At 47.2% G+C, this 18216-nt stretch overlaps 1 protein-coding gene across 1 annotated transcript; it reads right to left on the bottom strand.

Moving 5' to 3' along the window:
* Positions 1–467: 467 nt before the first annotated feature.
* LOC129057828 (uncharacterized) lies at positions 468–17749 on the bottom strand. Its single transcript, XM_054548842.1, has 3 exons — positions 17642–17749; positions 1780–1835; positions 468–882 (listed from the first exon to the last, which is right to left on the bottom strand). Exons 1-3 carry the CDS (start codon positions 17747–17749, stop codon positions 468–470), a joined length of 579 nt encoding a protein of 192 aa, XP_054404817.1.
* Between the last annotated feature and the right edge of the window lie 467 nt (positions 17750–18216).

Here is an 18216-nt window from a genome sequence, read left to right as displayed (position 1 = left end):
CAGAAGCACTCAGGGTTGTTGACATTGTTTTATTAGGGAAATAAGCAGTAGCTACATGGTGACTAGAAACAAAACTCATAGAAAAGGTGGGAAATGGTGCCCATGCGGGTGCAGAGAAGTAGAAACACAAAGGAGGAGGCCATCTGAATACCCAGGAAACAGAACGCTTGGGATCATGACCCTCTTGGCTGGGCTCAGCGAGGCGGACTGATCTTTAGGGATGAGTCTGGGGTTGTATTTTGGTAATGGCCATTTCCTATTTGGATTTTTTTTTTAATAAAAAGATTTTAAACCACTAGCTTCAAAGAGGGGGTTATAGAGTCCAAAGGAGCAAGTCCCTGGACACCCAGGTGATACCAGATGGGGAGGTCTGGGAGAGAAGCAGGCAGGGGCGTGGGGGAAAGTCTCATTACCTGGAGAAAGCAGGACCCAGCACCTCAGTCTAGAAGCAGAGCCAGGTCGGCCGCCTAGCAGCAGCATTGCTTCTGGCAGCAGCTCTTCTGCTGGCAACAGCCCTTCCCACAGCCGCAGCCACATGAGCCACAGGTGCGGCGGCAGCAGCAGATCACACGTGTGCTACAGCAGCCCCCACAGCAGCCACGGCAGCAGGGGCAGCAGCTGGAGCAGCAGCCCACCCGGTAGCACCTGCAGGTGGTGCAGCTGCCACAGCCACCACCACAGCCACCACCGCAGCCACCACCACAGCCACCACCACAGCCACCGCAGCGGCCACCACAGCCACCACCGCAGCCCACAACTTCCACAATCACAGCAACCCATGGTGTCAGTAGAGAAGACTCGAGGGAAGTGAGGAGGGAGGACTCAGGAGCGGTGAGGAGGTCTGATGCCTCCTCCTGCTGGGGGAGGCCTTTATGTACTATCCTGAGGATGGGGATGGAGTGACCCAGGGCACATGACAAATAGCTGCTTCCTTGTTACTATTTATTCCAGTATGCGTAAAGGAATCTAGAGTTCTTTCTCATCTATATCCACTCTGGAAACATTTGGCTTTAAGAAAGAGTTACAGTTTAGAAGAAATTTTTCTAAAATTTTAAAGCTCCTGTTTACATATGAAGAACCAGGCTTCAAAGATTAAAAAAGAAAAAACTCAGAAGGTGTGATATACAAGAAAGGGGGATATGAATGCCTTCTGACACAGTAGGATATGGGGACAAGAAGAGAAAGAAAAATAGAGGTAGAAGAAATATGTTGATGTGTATCTTATCCTCTTCCTGGGATGGCCTGCTCAACTTCAGAGAGTGACCCCCAAGCCTCCCCCTGATTCCATGTGGAACAGAAGAGACCCAGAACCTCTCCTTGCACAATGGAACAGAGAGGACAGCTGAAGAAGCTGGCTGATGAGGTGCCAGGGTGTCACCATGGCAGGAGTGAAATGATCAAGGAACCAAGGGCCTCAGGGCAGCCAGGCAGGACCAGGATCAGTGGAGAATGCAGCCCATCTTCCAGGCTATTGGCAGCACCAGAGAGAACCAGATGGAGACTGTGTTCTCAAGGAAGGACCACAAGGTCTTGACTGGGACCATGGAAGAGATTCTACTGTTCTGTGGGCTGCTTAGCTATATTCCATTATCATATCCCCAGATTGTACCTAAATATCCCTGTTGTCTTCTGTACCATTGTTTGGCAGATTGACTGGATAGGGAAATGTGTATTACTCAAAGCAAATTATCACCATCTTTGGACACACAGTTTTAAGTACACATCCTTCTGACAGGGAGCAACATGGAAACATCATTCATTACATATTATATACCATACCTGAAGTATTCACTCGCAAAGAAAAAGACAGTGCCGTGGATGGATAAAATAGAATTCTAGAAATTACAGATATAACTTGTGTAATTGAAATACATTATGTGGTGTACCAATTAGATTTTCCTTTCAATTTTGAATTCTGTTAGAGTTACCATCTGTTATGGACTGAATTGTGTCCTGCCAAAACTCATATGTGAATGCCCCAACTCCCAATGTGATTGTACTTGGAGACAGGGCCCTTAAGGACATAATTAAAGTCAAATAAGGTCATAAGCGTGGTGCCCTAGTCCTATAGGGCTGGTGTTCCTATAAAAAGAGGAAAAGATTCCAGAGCTCTTTCTATCTGACAGAGAAAAGATCCGGTGAAGACACAATAAGAAGGCAGCTGTCTACAAGACTGGAAGAGAAGTCTCACCAGAACCGAACCCTGATGGCATCTTGATCTCAGACTTCCAGTTTCCAGAACTTTAAGAAAATCAATTTCTTTTGGTGTTTAAGCCACCCAATCTGTTGTATTTTGTTACAGCAGTGCAAGCTAATATACAGTTTCCCTGGTTTCTCCCACTATAGTCCTAAAGCGTAAGCCTTGATTCAGATTACAGGGAAATTCCAAGAAAAAGTGCTAGATCTTTAATCAGTTTCTGAAGATGGACAAGACTTTGTCTGTACCCTCAAGGTATTAAACGAAAAGAAAAAAGTATTACTCTACAGCAGGAGACTATAGGAACACTTGTCTGTTAAAAAGAGATCCTGGTATCTTTCTTGGTGATGTGTAAGAGTGAAGTTTCTTTTTTTTTTGTTTTTGTTTTTTTTGAGATGGAGTCTCACTCTATTGCCCAGGCTGGCATGCAATGGTGTGATTTCAGCTCACTGCAACCTCCGCCTCCCAGATTCAAGTGATTCTCCTGCCTCAGCCTCCCGAGTAGCTGGGATTACAAGTGTGTACCACCACACCCGGCTTTTTTTTTTTTTTTTTTTTTTTTTGTATTTTTAGTAGAGACGGGGTTTCACCATGTTGGCCAGGCTTGTCTCGAACTCCTGATCTCAGGTGATTCACCGGCCTCGGTCTCCCAAAGGGCTGAGATTACAGGCGTGAGCCACCGTGCGCGGCTCAAGGACAGACTTTTGAAGAAATACAATTATTTAGAGAAGAATGAGCATGCACAGTGGTCTAAGGAGAGGACAGAGGGAAAAAACAGGAAAACAGAAAGGGTTTGGCTGCCCAGGGAAGAGAATGTTTGAAGTAGGAAAAAGTGATCAGTAGTGGCCAATGAAAATGAGAAATCAATTAACAGGCTGTGGAATGTTTTCACTGCAGTTGCAAACATGGAGGTTATTTTTTACCTCAGCAAGAGATGTTTCTATTTAGGAGACAGGATACCTTCAGGTGAGATGTAAAATGAGAGGGAGGAGAGCAGATAGAGACAGTCGAGGTAGAAAACTTGCTCAGGAGGTTTGTCTTTGATGAAGGAAGAGAGGTCAGACTGTCATTGAAGAGCGTTGCCGGGTCAAGAGAGGATTTTCTAAAATGGAAGATGTCGAATAAATTTTTAAATAAGGAGAGTCAATTTAAGTAAAAGAGGTGAAATATTTATTTTTGTAAACAAAAAAAATGTAGTGCAAATGTGCTCAGAGGGGGAAGGAGTGGGAATTCCAGGTCCCAATGAAGGGACTGGCCCTAGTGAGAAGGAACAGCTGCCTCATATTACAGAGTGGTGACATGGTGAGCGGAGGCAGATGGAGAGTAGTTTGCATGTTGCTGGGAGCTTGAGGAAGATGGCATCTGGTGGCTTCCTTTTTCTCTATAAAGTAGGTTATAGTCTCTGGGAATGAAGGCAGAGTAGGGGAATTTGAGGACTGAGAAATACAGACACAGTGTAATATGGCCAAGATGGAGAGTAAGAACTAGCCAGCCAGGCACAGTGGCTCACACCTGTAATCCCAGCACTTTGGGAGGCCGAGGAGGGTGGATCACGAGGTCAGGAGATTGAGACCATCCTGGCTAACACGGTGAAACCCCATCTCTACTAAAAATACAAAAAATTAGCTGGGTGTGGTGGCACGCACCTGTAGTCCCAACTACTTGGGAGGCTGAGGCAGGAGAATCGCTTGAACCCAGGAGGTGGAGGTTGCAGTGAGCCAAGATTGCGCCATTGTACTCCAGCCTGGGCAACAGAGTGCGACTCCGTTTCAAAATAATAACAGTAACTAGCCAACTAGAGAAACCTCACAGGACTGCCTGATTAAATCCCACTTGAGGCTGGTGATTGTGAGCTTATGATGGAATTCTTTTGCTTTATTGTGTGACTTTCTCTAGCAAGCAGATCAAAGATTTTTCCTGGGATTGGTTTTTTTCCATACAGATGTGACTGAAACACATGGAGGCCATGGAGCTTTGGGCATTGATGTAATTGCTGTAGAGGAAATAAGGGAAGTGAAGAAAGGAAAGGCAGGGAGGTTGGGAGGAGAACAAGGATGTCCTGATAACACTGAAGAATGGTCCCATGGAAGTAGATGATCGAGTAAGCAAGAAGGTGAGATCCCTGTAGACAGAGCCAGGTGACACAGTTCCTTACATTGGAGGGAGGACAGGATGTGGCCACAAGAATGGGGAGCTGAGGTAGAGTGGAAAGGGAGTCTAGAAATGAGGGGATTGAGGAACAAAAAAGACAAGATGTATCACATGTGGATACTGAAAAGCTGCAAGATAATGGCAGGACCTAGGATGGAGAATTGATGCCAAAGGGTTTGATGACTGAGGAAGATGGACCAGGGAGTCAGTAGATGTCAGTGCCAAGGAGACAGTGCTCTAGCTGATTGAGTTTCAAATAGATTGACATTTTCATTTTCTCCCAAGGAGTTGGGAATAATTGTCTGGAGGCAGCAATGAGAAGCAAGGACAATATCAATGACCACATCTAAGTTCCCAAGATCATAGCTAGAAAGTGATGATGCCGACATTTGAGCTCAAGAACCTGAAAAAGAGGCCGGGTGCAGTGGCTGAAGCCTGCAATCCCAGTACTTTGGGAGGCTGAGGAAGGTGGGTTGCTTGAGCCCAGGAGTTTGACACCAGCCTGGGAATCATGATGAAACCCCGTCCCTACTACAAAAAATACAAAAATTAGCCAGGCATGGTGGCTTGTGCCTGTAGTCCCAGCTACTTTGGAGGCTGAGGTGGGAAGATTGCTTGAGCTTGGGGAAGTTAAGGCTGCAGTGAGCTGTGAGCTGTGAATGCACCACTGGACTCCAGCCTGTGCAACAGAGTAAGATCCTGTCCCCCCCCCAAAAAAAATCCTGAAAAGGCAGCATTATTACTCTCCTTGTTAGTTATGGGGACTGGCTTCCATTTCCCTTCTCCTTTAAGACCATCTACCTCCATGTCTGTATTTTTTCCTCTTCGTCACCTCCTCTCTCTAAGGAGACTGTTATTCTGTTTATTCTATGAGATTTATTTCTTCTGACTTTCTCCCACCAAATTCAGAGGACAGAAGTGCTAGAGCAGGCAAAGAGACAAGAAAAGGCAGAGGAATTTCAGCATCTCCAGGTCTCCGAAAAGCATGAGAGCATGAGGAAGAAAAGACTGGAAGCTCAGTTCCAAGTTCAGCCTTGGAGATGTGCAACAACACGTGGCCAGATGAGACAGAAATATAATGGAAAAAAAAAGAGGGTGGGCTTTCTGGAGCACAGAAAATGGCTGACCCCAGTAAGGCTCCTAAGTGACTCTGCAGATAGTTATTTCATCATTTATTTGCACAGGAAAGACCTAGGAAACTTCAGAAGTATCCCACGCAAAAAAAGAGCATCTCCCCACTTTCTGTGAAGTCAAAGTAGATGGGAAGCAGCCAGTGTCAATTCAACCACTGACAGATTTTTCTCCTTATCAGCGTTGCTCTTTATGGGTATAATTCAGTTTCTGACTGTCATTGCCACCTATTCCATGTAATTAAGACTTTGGTTGATGTACATTGGAACAGTAATAACTTTACTTCAAGGAAGACAAGAATTCATCTAATGGGTCTCCAAGGAGGGCTATTTCACCTGGGTCCACCTTGTGCAGGGCAGAGCGGGTGGCAGCCAGTGTGGTGTGATCTGGAAGGTCATCCCCCTAAAGCTGTCCCCCACTGGGCACTGGATTCCACCCAAGGCCACTCACTCTCTCCTGATAAGCATCCAACCTTCCTTCAAAGTGGCATTACCCAGAGGACTGGCTGATCATGACTAGACAGTAAGTGTAAATGCTTATATCAAAAGACATTTATTTCTTCCTGGAGACAGGACTGACTGCCATTTAAGAATATCAGAAGGCAGGTGTTTAACACATCAGTTGTTTAGCACATTACGTTTCTTTTCAGGCTTTCTTTTCTGTCTAAGACCACACACACTCCACTCCCCACCCCCACTGCCTCGCGGTCAGCAGGAGAGGAGGGGCCTTGTGGCTCAGGGACAGACAATGAAACCCCGTGATGCTCAGTGGAGGAGGGGAAGGTGGGCCTTATGGAAGATGTGTGAACTTCAAAATCTCATTTGAAAGGTCCTGTACTTCATGTCTGTTGGCATCACCACCACCACCACCTTCTAGAGTCTCCTCCTTCCTTTATGGAAGAAATCTGGGATGATGTTGCCTGGATTCCCTTCCCTGTATGACTGTAGGTCAGTCTGACAATGAGAAACACTTCTGTGAAATTTGGAGAGTGGAAAATTAAAATGACCAGTATTCTCCAAGGCAGCTACCTTAATTACAGTCAAACCCAGTATAGAATTCCTTCTCAGAGAGGCTTTTGAATAAATATAAATACCCCTTACCTTAATAATATTTAAATTCAAACTCCCTGAAGCCTAGAAGGATATTCTCTAACATAACCAGAGTATATAAAAATAAAATACTGGCCAGGCATGGTGACTCACGCCTATAATCCCAGCACTTTGGGAGGCAGAGGCAGGCAGATCACCTGAGGTTAGGAGTTGGAGACCAGCCTGACCAACATGGAGAAACCCCGTTTCTACTAAAAATACAAAATTAGCTGGGCGTAATGGTGCATGCCTGTAATCCCAGCTACTCGGGAGGCTGAGACAGGAGAATCACTTGAACCTGGGAGGCGGATGTTCCAGTAAGCTGAGATTGTGCCATTGCACTCCAGCCTGGGCAACAAAGCAAAACTCCGTCTCAAAAAAATAAAATAAAATAAAATAAAATACCATTACATTTGAAAGGCAAAAGATGTACACAATTTGAAAAGAAACCAGAGTATACAATATCATTACATTTAAACAATTACTAAAAAGTGTCAGATGTTGCACTTTTATTATTTTATTTTTTGAGACAGGGTGTCACTCTGTCATCCAGGCTAGAGTGCAATGGCACAATCATGGCTCTCTGCAGCCTCAACTTCCCAGGCTCAGGTGATCCTCCCACCTCAGCATAGGTGTAGTGTAGGTCTAGGTATAATCTTAGCCGTGTAGCTAGGACCACAGGCGCCCACCACAACACCCGGCTACTTTTTGTATCTTTTCGTACAGATGAGGTTTTGTCATGTTGCCCAAGCTGGTCTTGAACTCATGGGCTCAAAAGATCCGCCTGCCTTGACCTCCCAAATTGCTAGGATTATAGGTGTGAGCTACTGCGCCTGGCCAGATGTTGCACTTTTAAACCCAGAAGTGCAAGTGGAAATTTTTCTGTAAATGTATATAATGTTCACATTATCTGGGTACTGTCAGAACCATTTAATAAAAGATACCAGTTTTTACCATTTTAACATATTTAACATTATATATATATATATATATATAATGTGTTATGTATACTTATATATCAATATGTTGGTTCCATTTCTCTGGAGAACTCTGGCTGATAGAATAACCAATCTTATGTTCTATACTTTGAAAATATTAATTCATCCAGTGTATGTTCACTGAGCACCTACAAAGTACTAGGGATATAGCAGACACTAAGATAGATAAATTCCCTTCTGTTCTAGCTCTATTTTAGAGAGAAGAAGCAAACAAAAAATAATTAAGCATATAACAGGTGGTGACAAAGCAAGGTATGAAAATAGAGAGTGACCCAAGGAGGCCCATTTTGGAGAGCAGTCTGGGAGGTCCTCTTTAATAAGGTGGTATTTAAGCACTCTGCATGCAGTGAGGAGGCAAGGCTGCAGGTGCCTGGAGTAAGAGCGTTCTAACAGGTGGAATAGGAAGACCCAAGGCCCAAAGACGGAGTGCATTTGACTGGCCTGGGTATTGTCATTGCACACAAAACTGCAGGTAATAATATTTTGGTCCTACGGAAAGTACCCTGGGCTACAGTCCAGAGACAGGTCCTGTCACTACATAGCAGTCATTTTTCTCTTCCAGTTTTTAATTCCTTATGGAAAAGATGAAGAATCAGGACCAGGTAGGTGTTTCCTGTCCAAAATACCCAAAAGGCATTCCTCCCACAGCGGTCCTGCCTTCCGCATCCTCCTCCCAGTGGTTTCCAATGTACAAATACAGGCTCTAAGGAACATTTTAATAAAGGAGTCTGTGTAACTTTAACTCAGTGTTTCCAGCTTTATTTGGTCTCAAACCCTATTTCTACTACTAACAAAACTGGAGTCACTGAAAACACGTTTAGAAAAGTGAGCTCAAATAGCAAATTTATATCTAATGTTCTCTGAATAATGGAAAATAAAATTGTACACCTCAACAGCCTCAGCTCTCCAGCTAATAAATATATATGATTTTAAAATAAAAAGACTGGGCGTGGTGGCTCATGCCTGTAACCCCAGCACTTTGGGAGGCCGAGGCGGGCGGATCACCTGAGGTCAGGAGTTCGAGACCAGCCTGGCCAACATGGCGAAACCCCATCTCTACCAAAAATATGAAATTAGCCAGGAGTGGTGGCGCATGCCTGTAATCCCAGCTACTTGGTAGGCTGAGGCAAGAGAATCACCTGAACCCAGGAGGCAGAGGTTGCAGTGAGCCGAGATCATGCCATTACACTCCAGCCTGGGCAAAAAGAGCGAAACTACATCTCAAAAAAAATAAGTAAATAAAATTAAAAGACAGGAGAGAGAGAGCAAACTTTTAACTTCTTTTTAGCAGCAGAACCTTTTCTACCTACAAATGCCTATATGAAACATCCGTAAACAAAATATAAAACCTCGGTCTGCATTCAGTGTGAAGTCAAACTGCTTTCCATCGCAGTAGCTGTAATCACACTGCCCTCTAGTGTAAACCTCTGGGGAATTACAGCTAAAATGACTACAGAAATCTCTTTCAAACTTTCAGCCTGAGAGCTGGCCAAGACGGCTGTGAGCTACGCAGTGGTTCTCAAGGTGAGGTCCACAACCAGCAGCAGCAACACCTGGGAATTTGTTAGAAATAAAAAATTTTGATTTCACACCCTCCCCACAAGTCCCACTGAGTCAATAACTGGGGATGAGCTTAGCCAAGCAGTCCTTAATCCCTCCAGACGAGGAACAAAATCATGGCTCAGCCCAGCACCCACAGGTAATTTTTTTTTTTTTTTTTTTTTTAGACAGAATCTCACTCTGTCACCCAGGCTGGAGTGCAGTGGCATGATATCAGCTCACTGCAACCTCCGCCTCCCGGGTTCAAGTGATTCTCCTGCCTCAGCCTCCTGAGTAGCTGGGACTACAGGCATGCGCCCCCATGCCCAGCTAATTTTTATATTTTTTAGTAGAGACGGGGTTTCACTATGTTGGCCAGGCTGGTCTCAAAGTCCTGACCTTGGAATCCGCCCACCTCGGCCTCCCAAAATGCTGGGATTACAGGCGTGAGTCACTGCACCCGGCCAGGGGTAGTAATTTTTTGTACCATGTTGTGTTCAACTAAGAACAAAAAAGCAGACTCAGGGCAGCCTATTGAAAACCAAAAAGTTCATAAACAGAAGAGTTTCTATGCTTAGCATTTGTTCAGCAGTTTTCACTTGATGCTGTGCTTTCAGATTCAATAGGAGTTACATCCACCCCAACAATAAATACCACTAGACCCAATTTCATTGTACCACTGCCAGGAATAACAAAAGGTTCTAGAATAGACCTAGTCATCTTTTCTTTAAAAATTTCTGCGTGTGGGGGTAATGCTAGTTGTGAAAAACAGGTTTTGTACTGAGAAGTAGAGGTGAAAATTCTGTAAAACTAGCCTGTGTTTAACATATATACAGTTCGGTATTTCCAGCTCAAGTGTTTGTTCTGGCCAGCCATGCAGCAATTACGCTCTGTTCGTGACCGGGGAGACTGGATAAAAGTACATGCATGAATCAGTGCAATTTCCCCACAACTGCAAAAAAAACAAAAAGTAACTTTCTTCCTTCCAGTCATCCTTCTTTCTTCTCCAAATGCTGCCTGAGCACTTAGGGTGGATGAAGCCTGTGTTGGCAGAAAGCATGGATCCTGCCCGAGGTTCCCTTGGAGCATCAGTCTCCCACGCAAGAGACATCTTCATTTCTACCATGTTACACTTGTTCCCAAATACGATAACTTGATAAAGAAGAGAGACCTGTAAAAAAGACAGCAATGGTTAAAACATTTGAATCTCAGAGGGGAAAATCAATATAAAATAAATTACAAATCGAGTAATGACTAAACTATTTTAAAATGTATACATTTTTATATGAAAATTGCAATTTTCTTAAAAAGGCAGGTCACCTAAAAGGGTTAAGCACCCCTTTATCATGTCTGCATTTCATATAGTATCTAGCTTTTAAAAATAACACCGTAGGCCGGGTGCGGTAGCTCACGCCTGTAATCCCAGCTCTTTGGGAGGCCGAGGTGGGAGGTCAGGCGTTTGAGACCAGCCTGGTCAACATAGTGAAACCCCGCCTCTACTAAAAATACAAAAATTAGCCAGGCATGGTGGCATGCACCTGTAATCCCAGCTACTTGGGAGGCTGAGGCAGGAGAATCACTTGAACCTGGGAGGCGGAGGTTGCAGTGAGGCGAGATCGCGTCATTGCACTCCAGCCTGGGCGACAGAGCAAGACTCTGTCTCAAAACAAACAAACAAACAAACAAATAAATAAATAACACTGTAGTCCTTTATGTGAACATCTAAGTTTTCAAACAACCACCATATAGGGTGTAACTAACATTTATTACCTAGCTAAAGATAACAAAAACAAACTGGAAAATTTCACCCATATGTAAATATAGATTCATCTGTCCTGTTTGTATTTAACAATAATGAAAGTATTGATACATGGAAAATCAGAATACAGTAGATTTAAATGAAATATTTTTAATGTGACATTAATCCCACATTTTGTGCAAATGATTACAAATTCAAATTAGGTGTACCAGAATCTGTGTCAGCTTCCTAGGGTGGCTTTAATGACATACCATAAATACTGGTTGGATTAAAACAACATAAGTTTATTGTCTCACAGTTTTGGAGGCTAGAAATCTGAATTCAAGATGTCAACAGGGTCACGTACCCTCTGAAACCTATCGGGGAGAGCCCTTCCTTGCATCTTTCAGCTTCCGGTGTTTACCAGCAATTCTCAGTGTTCCATGGCGTGTAGATCCATCATTCCAATCTCTGCCTTGGTCTTCTCACTGTCAGGTCTGTCTCTGTGTCTCTTTTCCCTTTCTTACAAGGACACTAAGTCATTGGATTAAGAACACACCCTGCTCCACCATGACTTTATCATAACCTAACTAATTACATCTACAACAACCCTATTTTCAAATAAAGTCACATTCTGAGATGCTGGGGGTTAAGACTTCAATGTGTCTTTCTGGGGGACACAAGCAACCCATAATAGTCTTCCCCTTTGCCCCAAAATTCATGTCTTTCCCACATGCAAAATATATCCACCCCTTCCAAATATTCCCGAAAGTCTTAACCATTCCAGTATCAACTCTAAGTCCAAAATTTCATCTAAATGTCATGAACTCAAAGTCCCAAATGTTGTCATCGACATCACTGATGGCTGAGACTCAGAGTATGAATCACCCTGGGGCAAACTCCTCTTCATCCGTGAACCCGTGAAGTCAGACAATGAGTCATCTGCTTACACAATACAATATCTAGGCATAGGACAGACATTTTCATTCCAAAAGGGAGAAATTGGAAAGAAAAAAGGGGTCATGGGTCCCAAGCAAGTCTGAAACCTAGGAAGGCAAGTTCCATTAGATTTCAAGACCTGATACCTTCTGAGCCTGAAGAAAACTTACAATTAAAAAAAAAAAAAAAGGATTTGAAGGCCTGAGCATAATCCTCTATGGACTGATGGTCTTTTACACCCATATTGTGGTTGTTTAAAAACTTAGATGTTCTCATAAAAGACTACAATGCTTTTGTTTGTTTGTTTTTGAGATGGAGTTTCACTGTTGTCACCCAGGCTGGAGTGCAATGGCGTGATCTCAGCTCACTGCAACCTCTGCCTCCCGGGTTCAAGCGATTCTCCTGTCTCAGCCTCCTGAGTAGCTGGGATAACAGGTGCCCGCCATCACGTCTGTCTAATTTCTGTATTTTTAGTACAGATGGGGTTTCACCATGTTGGCTAGGCTGGACTCGAACTGGTCAGGAGTTCGAGACCGGCCTCTGCATCCAGCACTCCAGCCTTTAAGTCATTCTTGTTAATCTTATGGTCTCTTTCAGTCCAGAATGGCAATGTTTCTCCTGGTATAAAATTCTCAAAAACGTTGTCAGCCTCCCAAGAAATTCATGGTGATCTAAGCCGTCAGACAAGAGGGCCCTGCACAGATCTTTCCTGAACAACTACATCTCTATTCCTGGATTCTGATGAGATAAATGATTGGATCCATGAGCCACACACCTCATTTATTTAGCAAACACTTGTTGAGCCATACTTTTGACATTTCTATAGTATACTATTTGGACAGGTGGAGAATTTTCCAAATCAGGTACTGCTTCCTTTTTGCTTAGCAGTTCCTTCTTCAGTTTATCTCTTTCTTCTCACATTTTATTACAAGCAACAAGGAGACATCAGTCTTCCCCTTTGCACACTTTGCTTGGGATTCTCCTCAGCTAAATATCCAAGTGTGTCATCATTACAAGTTCTACTTTCCTTCTAACAGCACACCATAATACAGCCAAGTTCTCCGCTGCTTTATAACACAGATCAGTCACCTTTCCTTCAGTGTCCAATAAACGCTCCCCCTTTCCATCTGAGACCTCACCAGAAACACCTTGTAATGTGCATAATTCTAGGAACATTCTGTACATGGTGGTACATGTATTCTCTAAGACAATAGAAGCTTTCTTTGTAGCTCTCCTCTCTTCCTTTTGAGCCCTCATCAGAATTGTCTTTCCCCCAGCCCACCCCCACTCCGCCAGGCAGAGTCTTGCTCTGTCGCCCAGGCTGGAGTACAGTGGCATGATCTCGGCTCACTGCAACCTCTGCCTTCTAGGTTCAAGCAATTCTCCTGCCTCAGCCTTCTGAGTAGCTGGGATTACAGGCACGCACCACCACGCCCAACTAATTTTTGTATTTTTAGTAGAGATGGGGTTTCACCACGTTGGCCAGGCTGGTCTCGAACTCCTGACCTCATGATCCACCTGCCTCGGCCTCCCAAAGTGCTGGGATTACAGGCCTAAGCCACTGCACCCAGCCCAGAATTGCCTTTAATGTCTGTATTTCTACCAACAATTTCGGACATGTGATCAAGGCTTTTTCTATGAAGTGCTTCAAAACACTTCTAGCCTCTACCCATTACAGAATTCCAAAGGCACTTCCACACTTTTACATATTTGGTATAGCCCCGCCCTACTTTTCAGTACCAAAATTGCTATCAGCAATTCATTGAGCCTTGTGATTTCCTGGGTGACAGAGAAACAGGCCATTGAAACGAGTCCCTAGTCCTAGCTCATGGCATCCAAATAGCAAGATCAGTGACATAGACTATTCAATGTGAACTAGGAGGAAATCTGCCTCATCACCATTAAAAATGATGAGACTACATGGTCAGTGGGTGTTAAGCAACATTGCCAGGAAAAACGGGCAGGCCAAGGTTCAGACAGGAAATGTTGGCATGCAATGTTGATTTAAGTAATCTGGATAAAAAATACTTTTCATGCTGAGACACAAGTCATGAGGAGCTAGAATATAGGGATCACTTCCTTTCAACTCTTTAAAAAGTACATATGGTAAATATTTGCTGATTTAGACTAGGTAGAGAAGAATCAAAATGAATTAGTAAAACATCCAAATAGGGAAGTATGTGTGTGGAAAGCATGTATTTTGAGCAGAATTTAATGAAGCTGACCAAGGGTTCCCTATGGAAGTAACTATGGAATGAAGGACTGAACATTTGATTAAAGAGCAGTTAAGAATGATTTATTGCTATTCTTACATAAGTTAGTATTTATAAAGTGCTTTCAAATAATGTAATTCCTTAAAGAAATAGTTTTCCTTGCAACCTTAATTAAGCCATAAATTTACTTTTTCAATCTCTCTCTATTCTTACAGGATAGCCTTGAAATTGATTTTGTAAACTTTTACATTGATTTTTGTACAGATGATCAACAATCTATATTAGCTGGGTCTGACATTAAGAGCTTTTATTTTTTTTTTTTTTTTTTTTTTTTTTTTTTAATTTCTGAAGTATTTATTGATCATTCTTGGGTGTTTCTCGGAGAGGGGGATATGGCAGGGTCATAGGATAATAGTGGAGAGAAGGTCAGGAGATAAACACATGAACAAAGGTCTCTGGTTTTCCTAGGCAGAGGACCCTGCGGCCTTCTGCAGTGTTTGTGCCCCTGAGTACTTGATATTAGGGAGTGGTGATGACTCTTAAAGAGCATGCTGCCTTCAAGCATCTGTTTAACAAAGCACATCTTGCACCACCCTTAATCCATTTAACCCTGAGTTGACACAGCACATGTTTCAGAGAGCAGGGGGCTGGGGGAAAGGCCATAGATCAACAGCATCCCAAGGCAGAAGAATTTCTCCTAGTCAGAACAAAATGGAGTCTCCTATGCCCACCCCTTTCTACACAGACACAGCAACAATCTGATCTCTCCTTCCTTTCCCCACACTTCCTCCCCTTCTCTTCAACGAAACCGCCATCGTCCTCATGGCCCGCTCCCGATGGTCGCTGTCTCTTCGGAGCTGTTGGGTACACCTCCCAGACAGGGCAGCCGGGCAGAGGCGCTCCTCACCTCCCAGACAGGGCGGCTGGGCAGAGGCGCCCCTCGCTTCCCAGACGGGGCCGCCCGGGCAGAGGCGCTCCTCTCCTCCCAGACGGGGTGGCCGGGCAGAGGCGCTCCTCACTTCCCTGACGGGGCCGCCCGGGCAGAGGCGCTCCTCGCTTCCCAGACGGGGCCGCCCGGGCAGAGGCGCTCCTCAGTTCCTCCCAGACCGGGTGGCAGCCGGGCAGAGGCGCTCCTCACCTCCCAGACGGGGCGGCCGGGCAGAGGCGCTCCTCACTTCCCCGACGGGGCGGCCGAGCAGAGGCGCTCCTCACTTCCCCGACGGGGCGGCCGAGCAGAGGCGCTCCTCACTTCCCAGAGGGGGTGGCAGCCGGGCAGAGGCGCTCCTCACTTCCCAGACGGGGCGGCCGGGCAGAGACGCTCCTCACTTCCTCCCAGATGGGGTGGCGGCCAGGCAGAGGCGCTCCTCACCTCCCAGACAGGGCGGCCGGGCAGAGGCGCTCCTCACTTCCCAGACTGGGCGGCCGGGCAGAGGCGCTCCTCACCTCCCAGACGGGGCGACCAGGCAGAGGCACTCCTCACTTCCCAGACGGTGTGGCGGCTGGGCAGAGGTGCTCCTCCCTTCCCAGATGGGGCAGCCAGGCAGAGGCGCTCCTCACTTCCCAGACGGTGTGGCGGCCGGGCAGAGGTGCTCCTCCCTTCCCAGATGGGGCAGCCAGGCAGAGGCGCTCCTCACTTCCCAGACGGTGTGGCGGCCGGGCAGAGGCGCTCCTCCCTTCCCAGATGTGGCAGCCAGGCAGAGGCGCTCCTCACTTCCTCCCAGACGGGGTGGCGGCCAGGCAGAGGCGCTCCTCACTTCCCAGAGGGGGCGGCCGGGCAGAGGTGCTCCTCACTTCCTCCCAGACGGGGTGGCAGCCGGGCAGAGGCACTCCTCACCTCCCAGACGGGGCGGCCGGGCAGAGGTGCTCCTCATCTCCCAGACGGGGCGGCCGGGCAGAGGTGCTCCTCATCTCCCAGACGGGGCAGCCAGGCAGAGGTGCTCCTCATTTCCTCCCAGACGGGGTGACGGCCGGGCAGAGGCACTCCTCACCTCCCAGACGGGGCGGCCGGGCAGAGGCGCTCCTCACCTCCCAGACGGAGTGGTCAGGCAGAGGCGCTCCTCACTTCCCATATGGGGTGGCGGCCGGGCAGAGGCGCTCCTCACTTCCCAGATGGGGCGGCCGGGCAGAGGTGCTCCTCACTTCCTCCCAGACGGGGTGGCAGCCGGGCAGAGGCGCTCCTCACCTCCCAGACGGGGTGGCCGGGCAGAGGCGCTCCTCCCTTCCCAGACGGAGCGGCCAGGCAGAGGCGCTCCTCACCTCCCAGAGTGGGCGGCCGGGCAGAGGTGCTCCTCACTTCCTCCCAGACGGGGTGGCGGCCAGGCAGAGGCGCTCCTCACCTCCCAGACGGGGCGGCCGGGCAGAGGCGCTCCTCACCTCCCAGAGTGGGCGGCCGGGCAGAGGCGCTCCTCACCTCCCAGAGTGGGCGGCCGGGCAGAGGCGCTCCTCACCTCCCAGAGTGGGCGGCCGGGCAGAGGCGCTCCTCACCTCCCAGAGTGGGCGGCCGGGCAGAGGCGCTCCTCACTTCCCAGAGTGGGCGGCCGGGCAGAGGCGCTCCTCACTTCCCAGAGTGGGCGGCCGGGCAGAGGCGCTCCTCACTTCCCAGAGTGGGCGGCCGGGCAGAGGCGCTCCTCACTTCCCAGAGTGGGCGGCCGGGCAGAGGCGCTCCTCACTTCCCATAGGGGGTGGCAGCCGGGCAGAGGCGCTCCTCACTTCCCAGATGGGGCAGCTGGGCAGAGGTGCTCCTCACTTCCTCCCAGACGGGGTGGCGGCCAGGCAGAGGCGCTCCTCACCTCCCAGACGGGGCGGCTGGGCAGAGGCGCTCCTCATCTCCCAGAAGGGGCGGCTGGGCAGAGGCGCTCCTCACTTCCCATATGGGGTGGCAGCCGGGCAGAGGCGCTCCTCACTTCCCAGACGGGGTGGCGGCCAGGCAGAGGCGCTCCTCACTTCCCAGATAGGGCAACAGGGCAGAGGCGCTCCTCACTTCCTCCCAGACGGGGTGGCAGCCGGGCAGAGGCGCTCCTCACATCCCAGATGATGGGCGGCCGGGCAGAGGCGCTCCTCACTTCCCGGATAGGGCGGCCGGGCAGAGGCGCTCCTCACATCCCAGATGATGGGCGGCCGGGCAGAGGCGCTCCTCACTTCCCGGATAGGGCGGCCGGGCAGAGGGGCTCCTCACATCCCAGACGATGGGCGGCCAGGCAGAGACGCTCCTCACTTCCTAGACGGGGTGGCGGTGGGGCAGAGGCTGTAATCTTAGCACTTTAAGAGGCCAAGGCAGGAGGCTCTCCCTCTCCCTCTCCCTCTCCCTCTCCCCAAGAGCTTTTATTTTATCACCAATTCATTGGTCCTTGTGATCTTCTGGGTGACTGGGACTAGACCAGATTTTCAAGGCAAAGCAAGGGAAAGACAGCTGTATTTATTATACTAGGTGCTGCTTGGATTCCTCCGCTATTGATCTTATTTACTCCTTACAAACAAGATAGTGGATAATTTTTATCTTCTCTTAATCAGTGGGACTCAGAAAGGTTAAGGAATCTGAGTAAGGTCAGCTAGCTGTGATTAAGTACAACAGAAAAAAATATCTGATGGCCACATCACAGTAATACCTGGGATGTTTATGAAATACTAAGCTGCTCACAGCAGCCTACCAGCTCTGGAATGGCCAGAGCCCCCAGGTTCCAGGATTCCCTGTCTATAGCAACACTAGGATAGACCAGTGGCCCAGACCAGAAGTCCACTGCTTTCTCTGCACCCATCTCCCTTGCAAAGGTTAGAAATTTACATTCTAACATAATTAGGAGCAAATCAGAGCATTTGTTCGGTGACGTTTTAACTGATTTTAACCAATGACCATTTTAACCAATGACCTTTGAAGCAGAGGTTAAACATTAAATAAAAATTAACACCTGCTTGATATATTAAAAAGTATGCCACTGGCATAACATGGGATTGTAAATTCACTGTTTGTCTTTTTTTTTCCATAGTTATAACTCTGCCTTTAATTGTAAAAATAGAAGAATGCCTTGAAGTTAGAAAAACAGCCCTAAGGAAAGAATGTTTGAAACTTTCAGGCTGTTTTTTGCTCCCTTCCATCTCAGAGAGACCACATAATCAACGAATATTGTATTCTTTATGTTTTCAAAGTTTTTCCTAGGTAGTCATTCATTTTCTGTAGTCCATAAGGAAAAGCATTCAGTTCAGAGGGGCCGTGTAAGCGGAATGC

Source organism: Pongo abelii, chromosome 11 (genome assembly GCF_028885655.2).
Source record: "Pongo abelii isolate AG06213 chromosome 11, NHGRI_mPonAbe1-v2.0_pri, whole genome shotgun sequence".
NCBI classification, from domain to species: domain Eukaryota; kingdom Metazoa; phylum Chordata; class Mammalia; order Primates; family Hominidae; genus Pongo; species Pongo abelii.
The sequence above is the reverse complement of the archived record's forward strand: the minus strand, read 5'-3'. Positions and strand labels throughout refer to the sequence as shown.

Excerpts from the sequence above, each read along its gene's own strand:
- LOC129057828 (XM_054548842.1), bottom strand. The coding sequence starts at position 17,749 with ATGGGTGCAGAGAAAGCAGTGGACTTCTGGTCTGGGCCACTGGTCTAT. Across the intron at positions 1,836-17,641 it reads CTCTGGCCATTCCAGAGCTG|AATTCTATTTTATCCATCCA; the intron begins GTAGGCTGCTGT and ends TGTAATTTCTAG. Across the intron at positions 883-1,779 it reads TTTGCGAGTGAATACTTCAG|GATAGTACATAAAGGCCTCC; the intron begins GTATGGTATATA and ends CCCCATCCTCAG.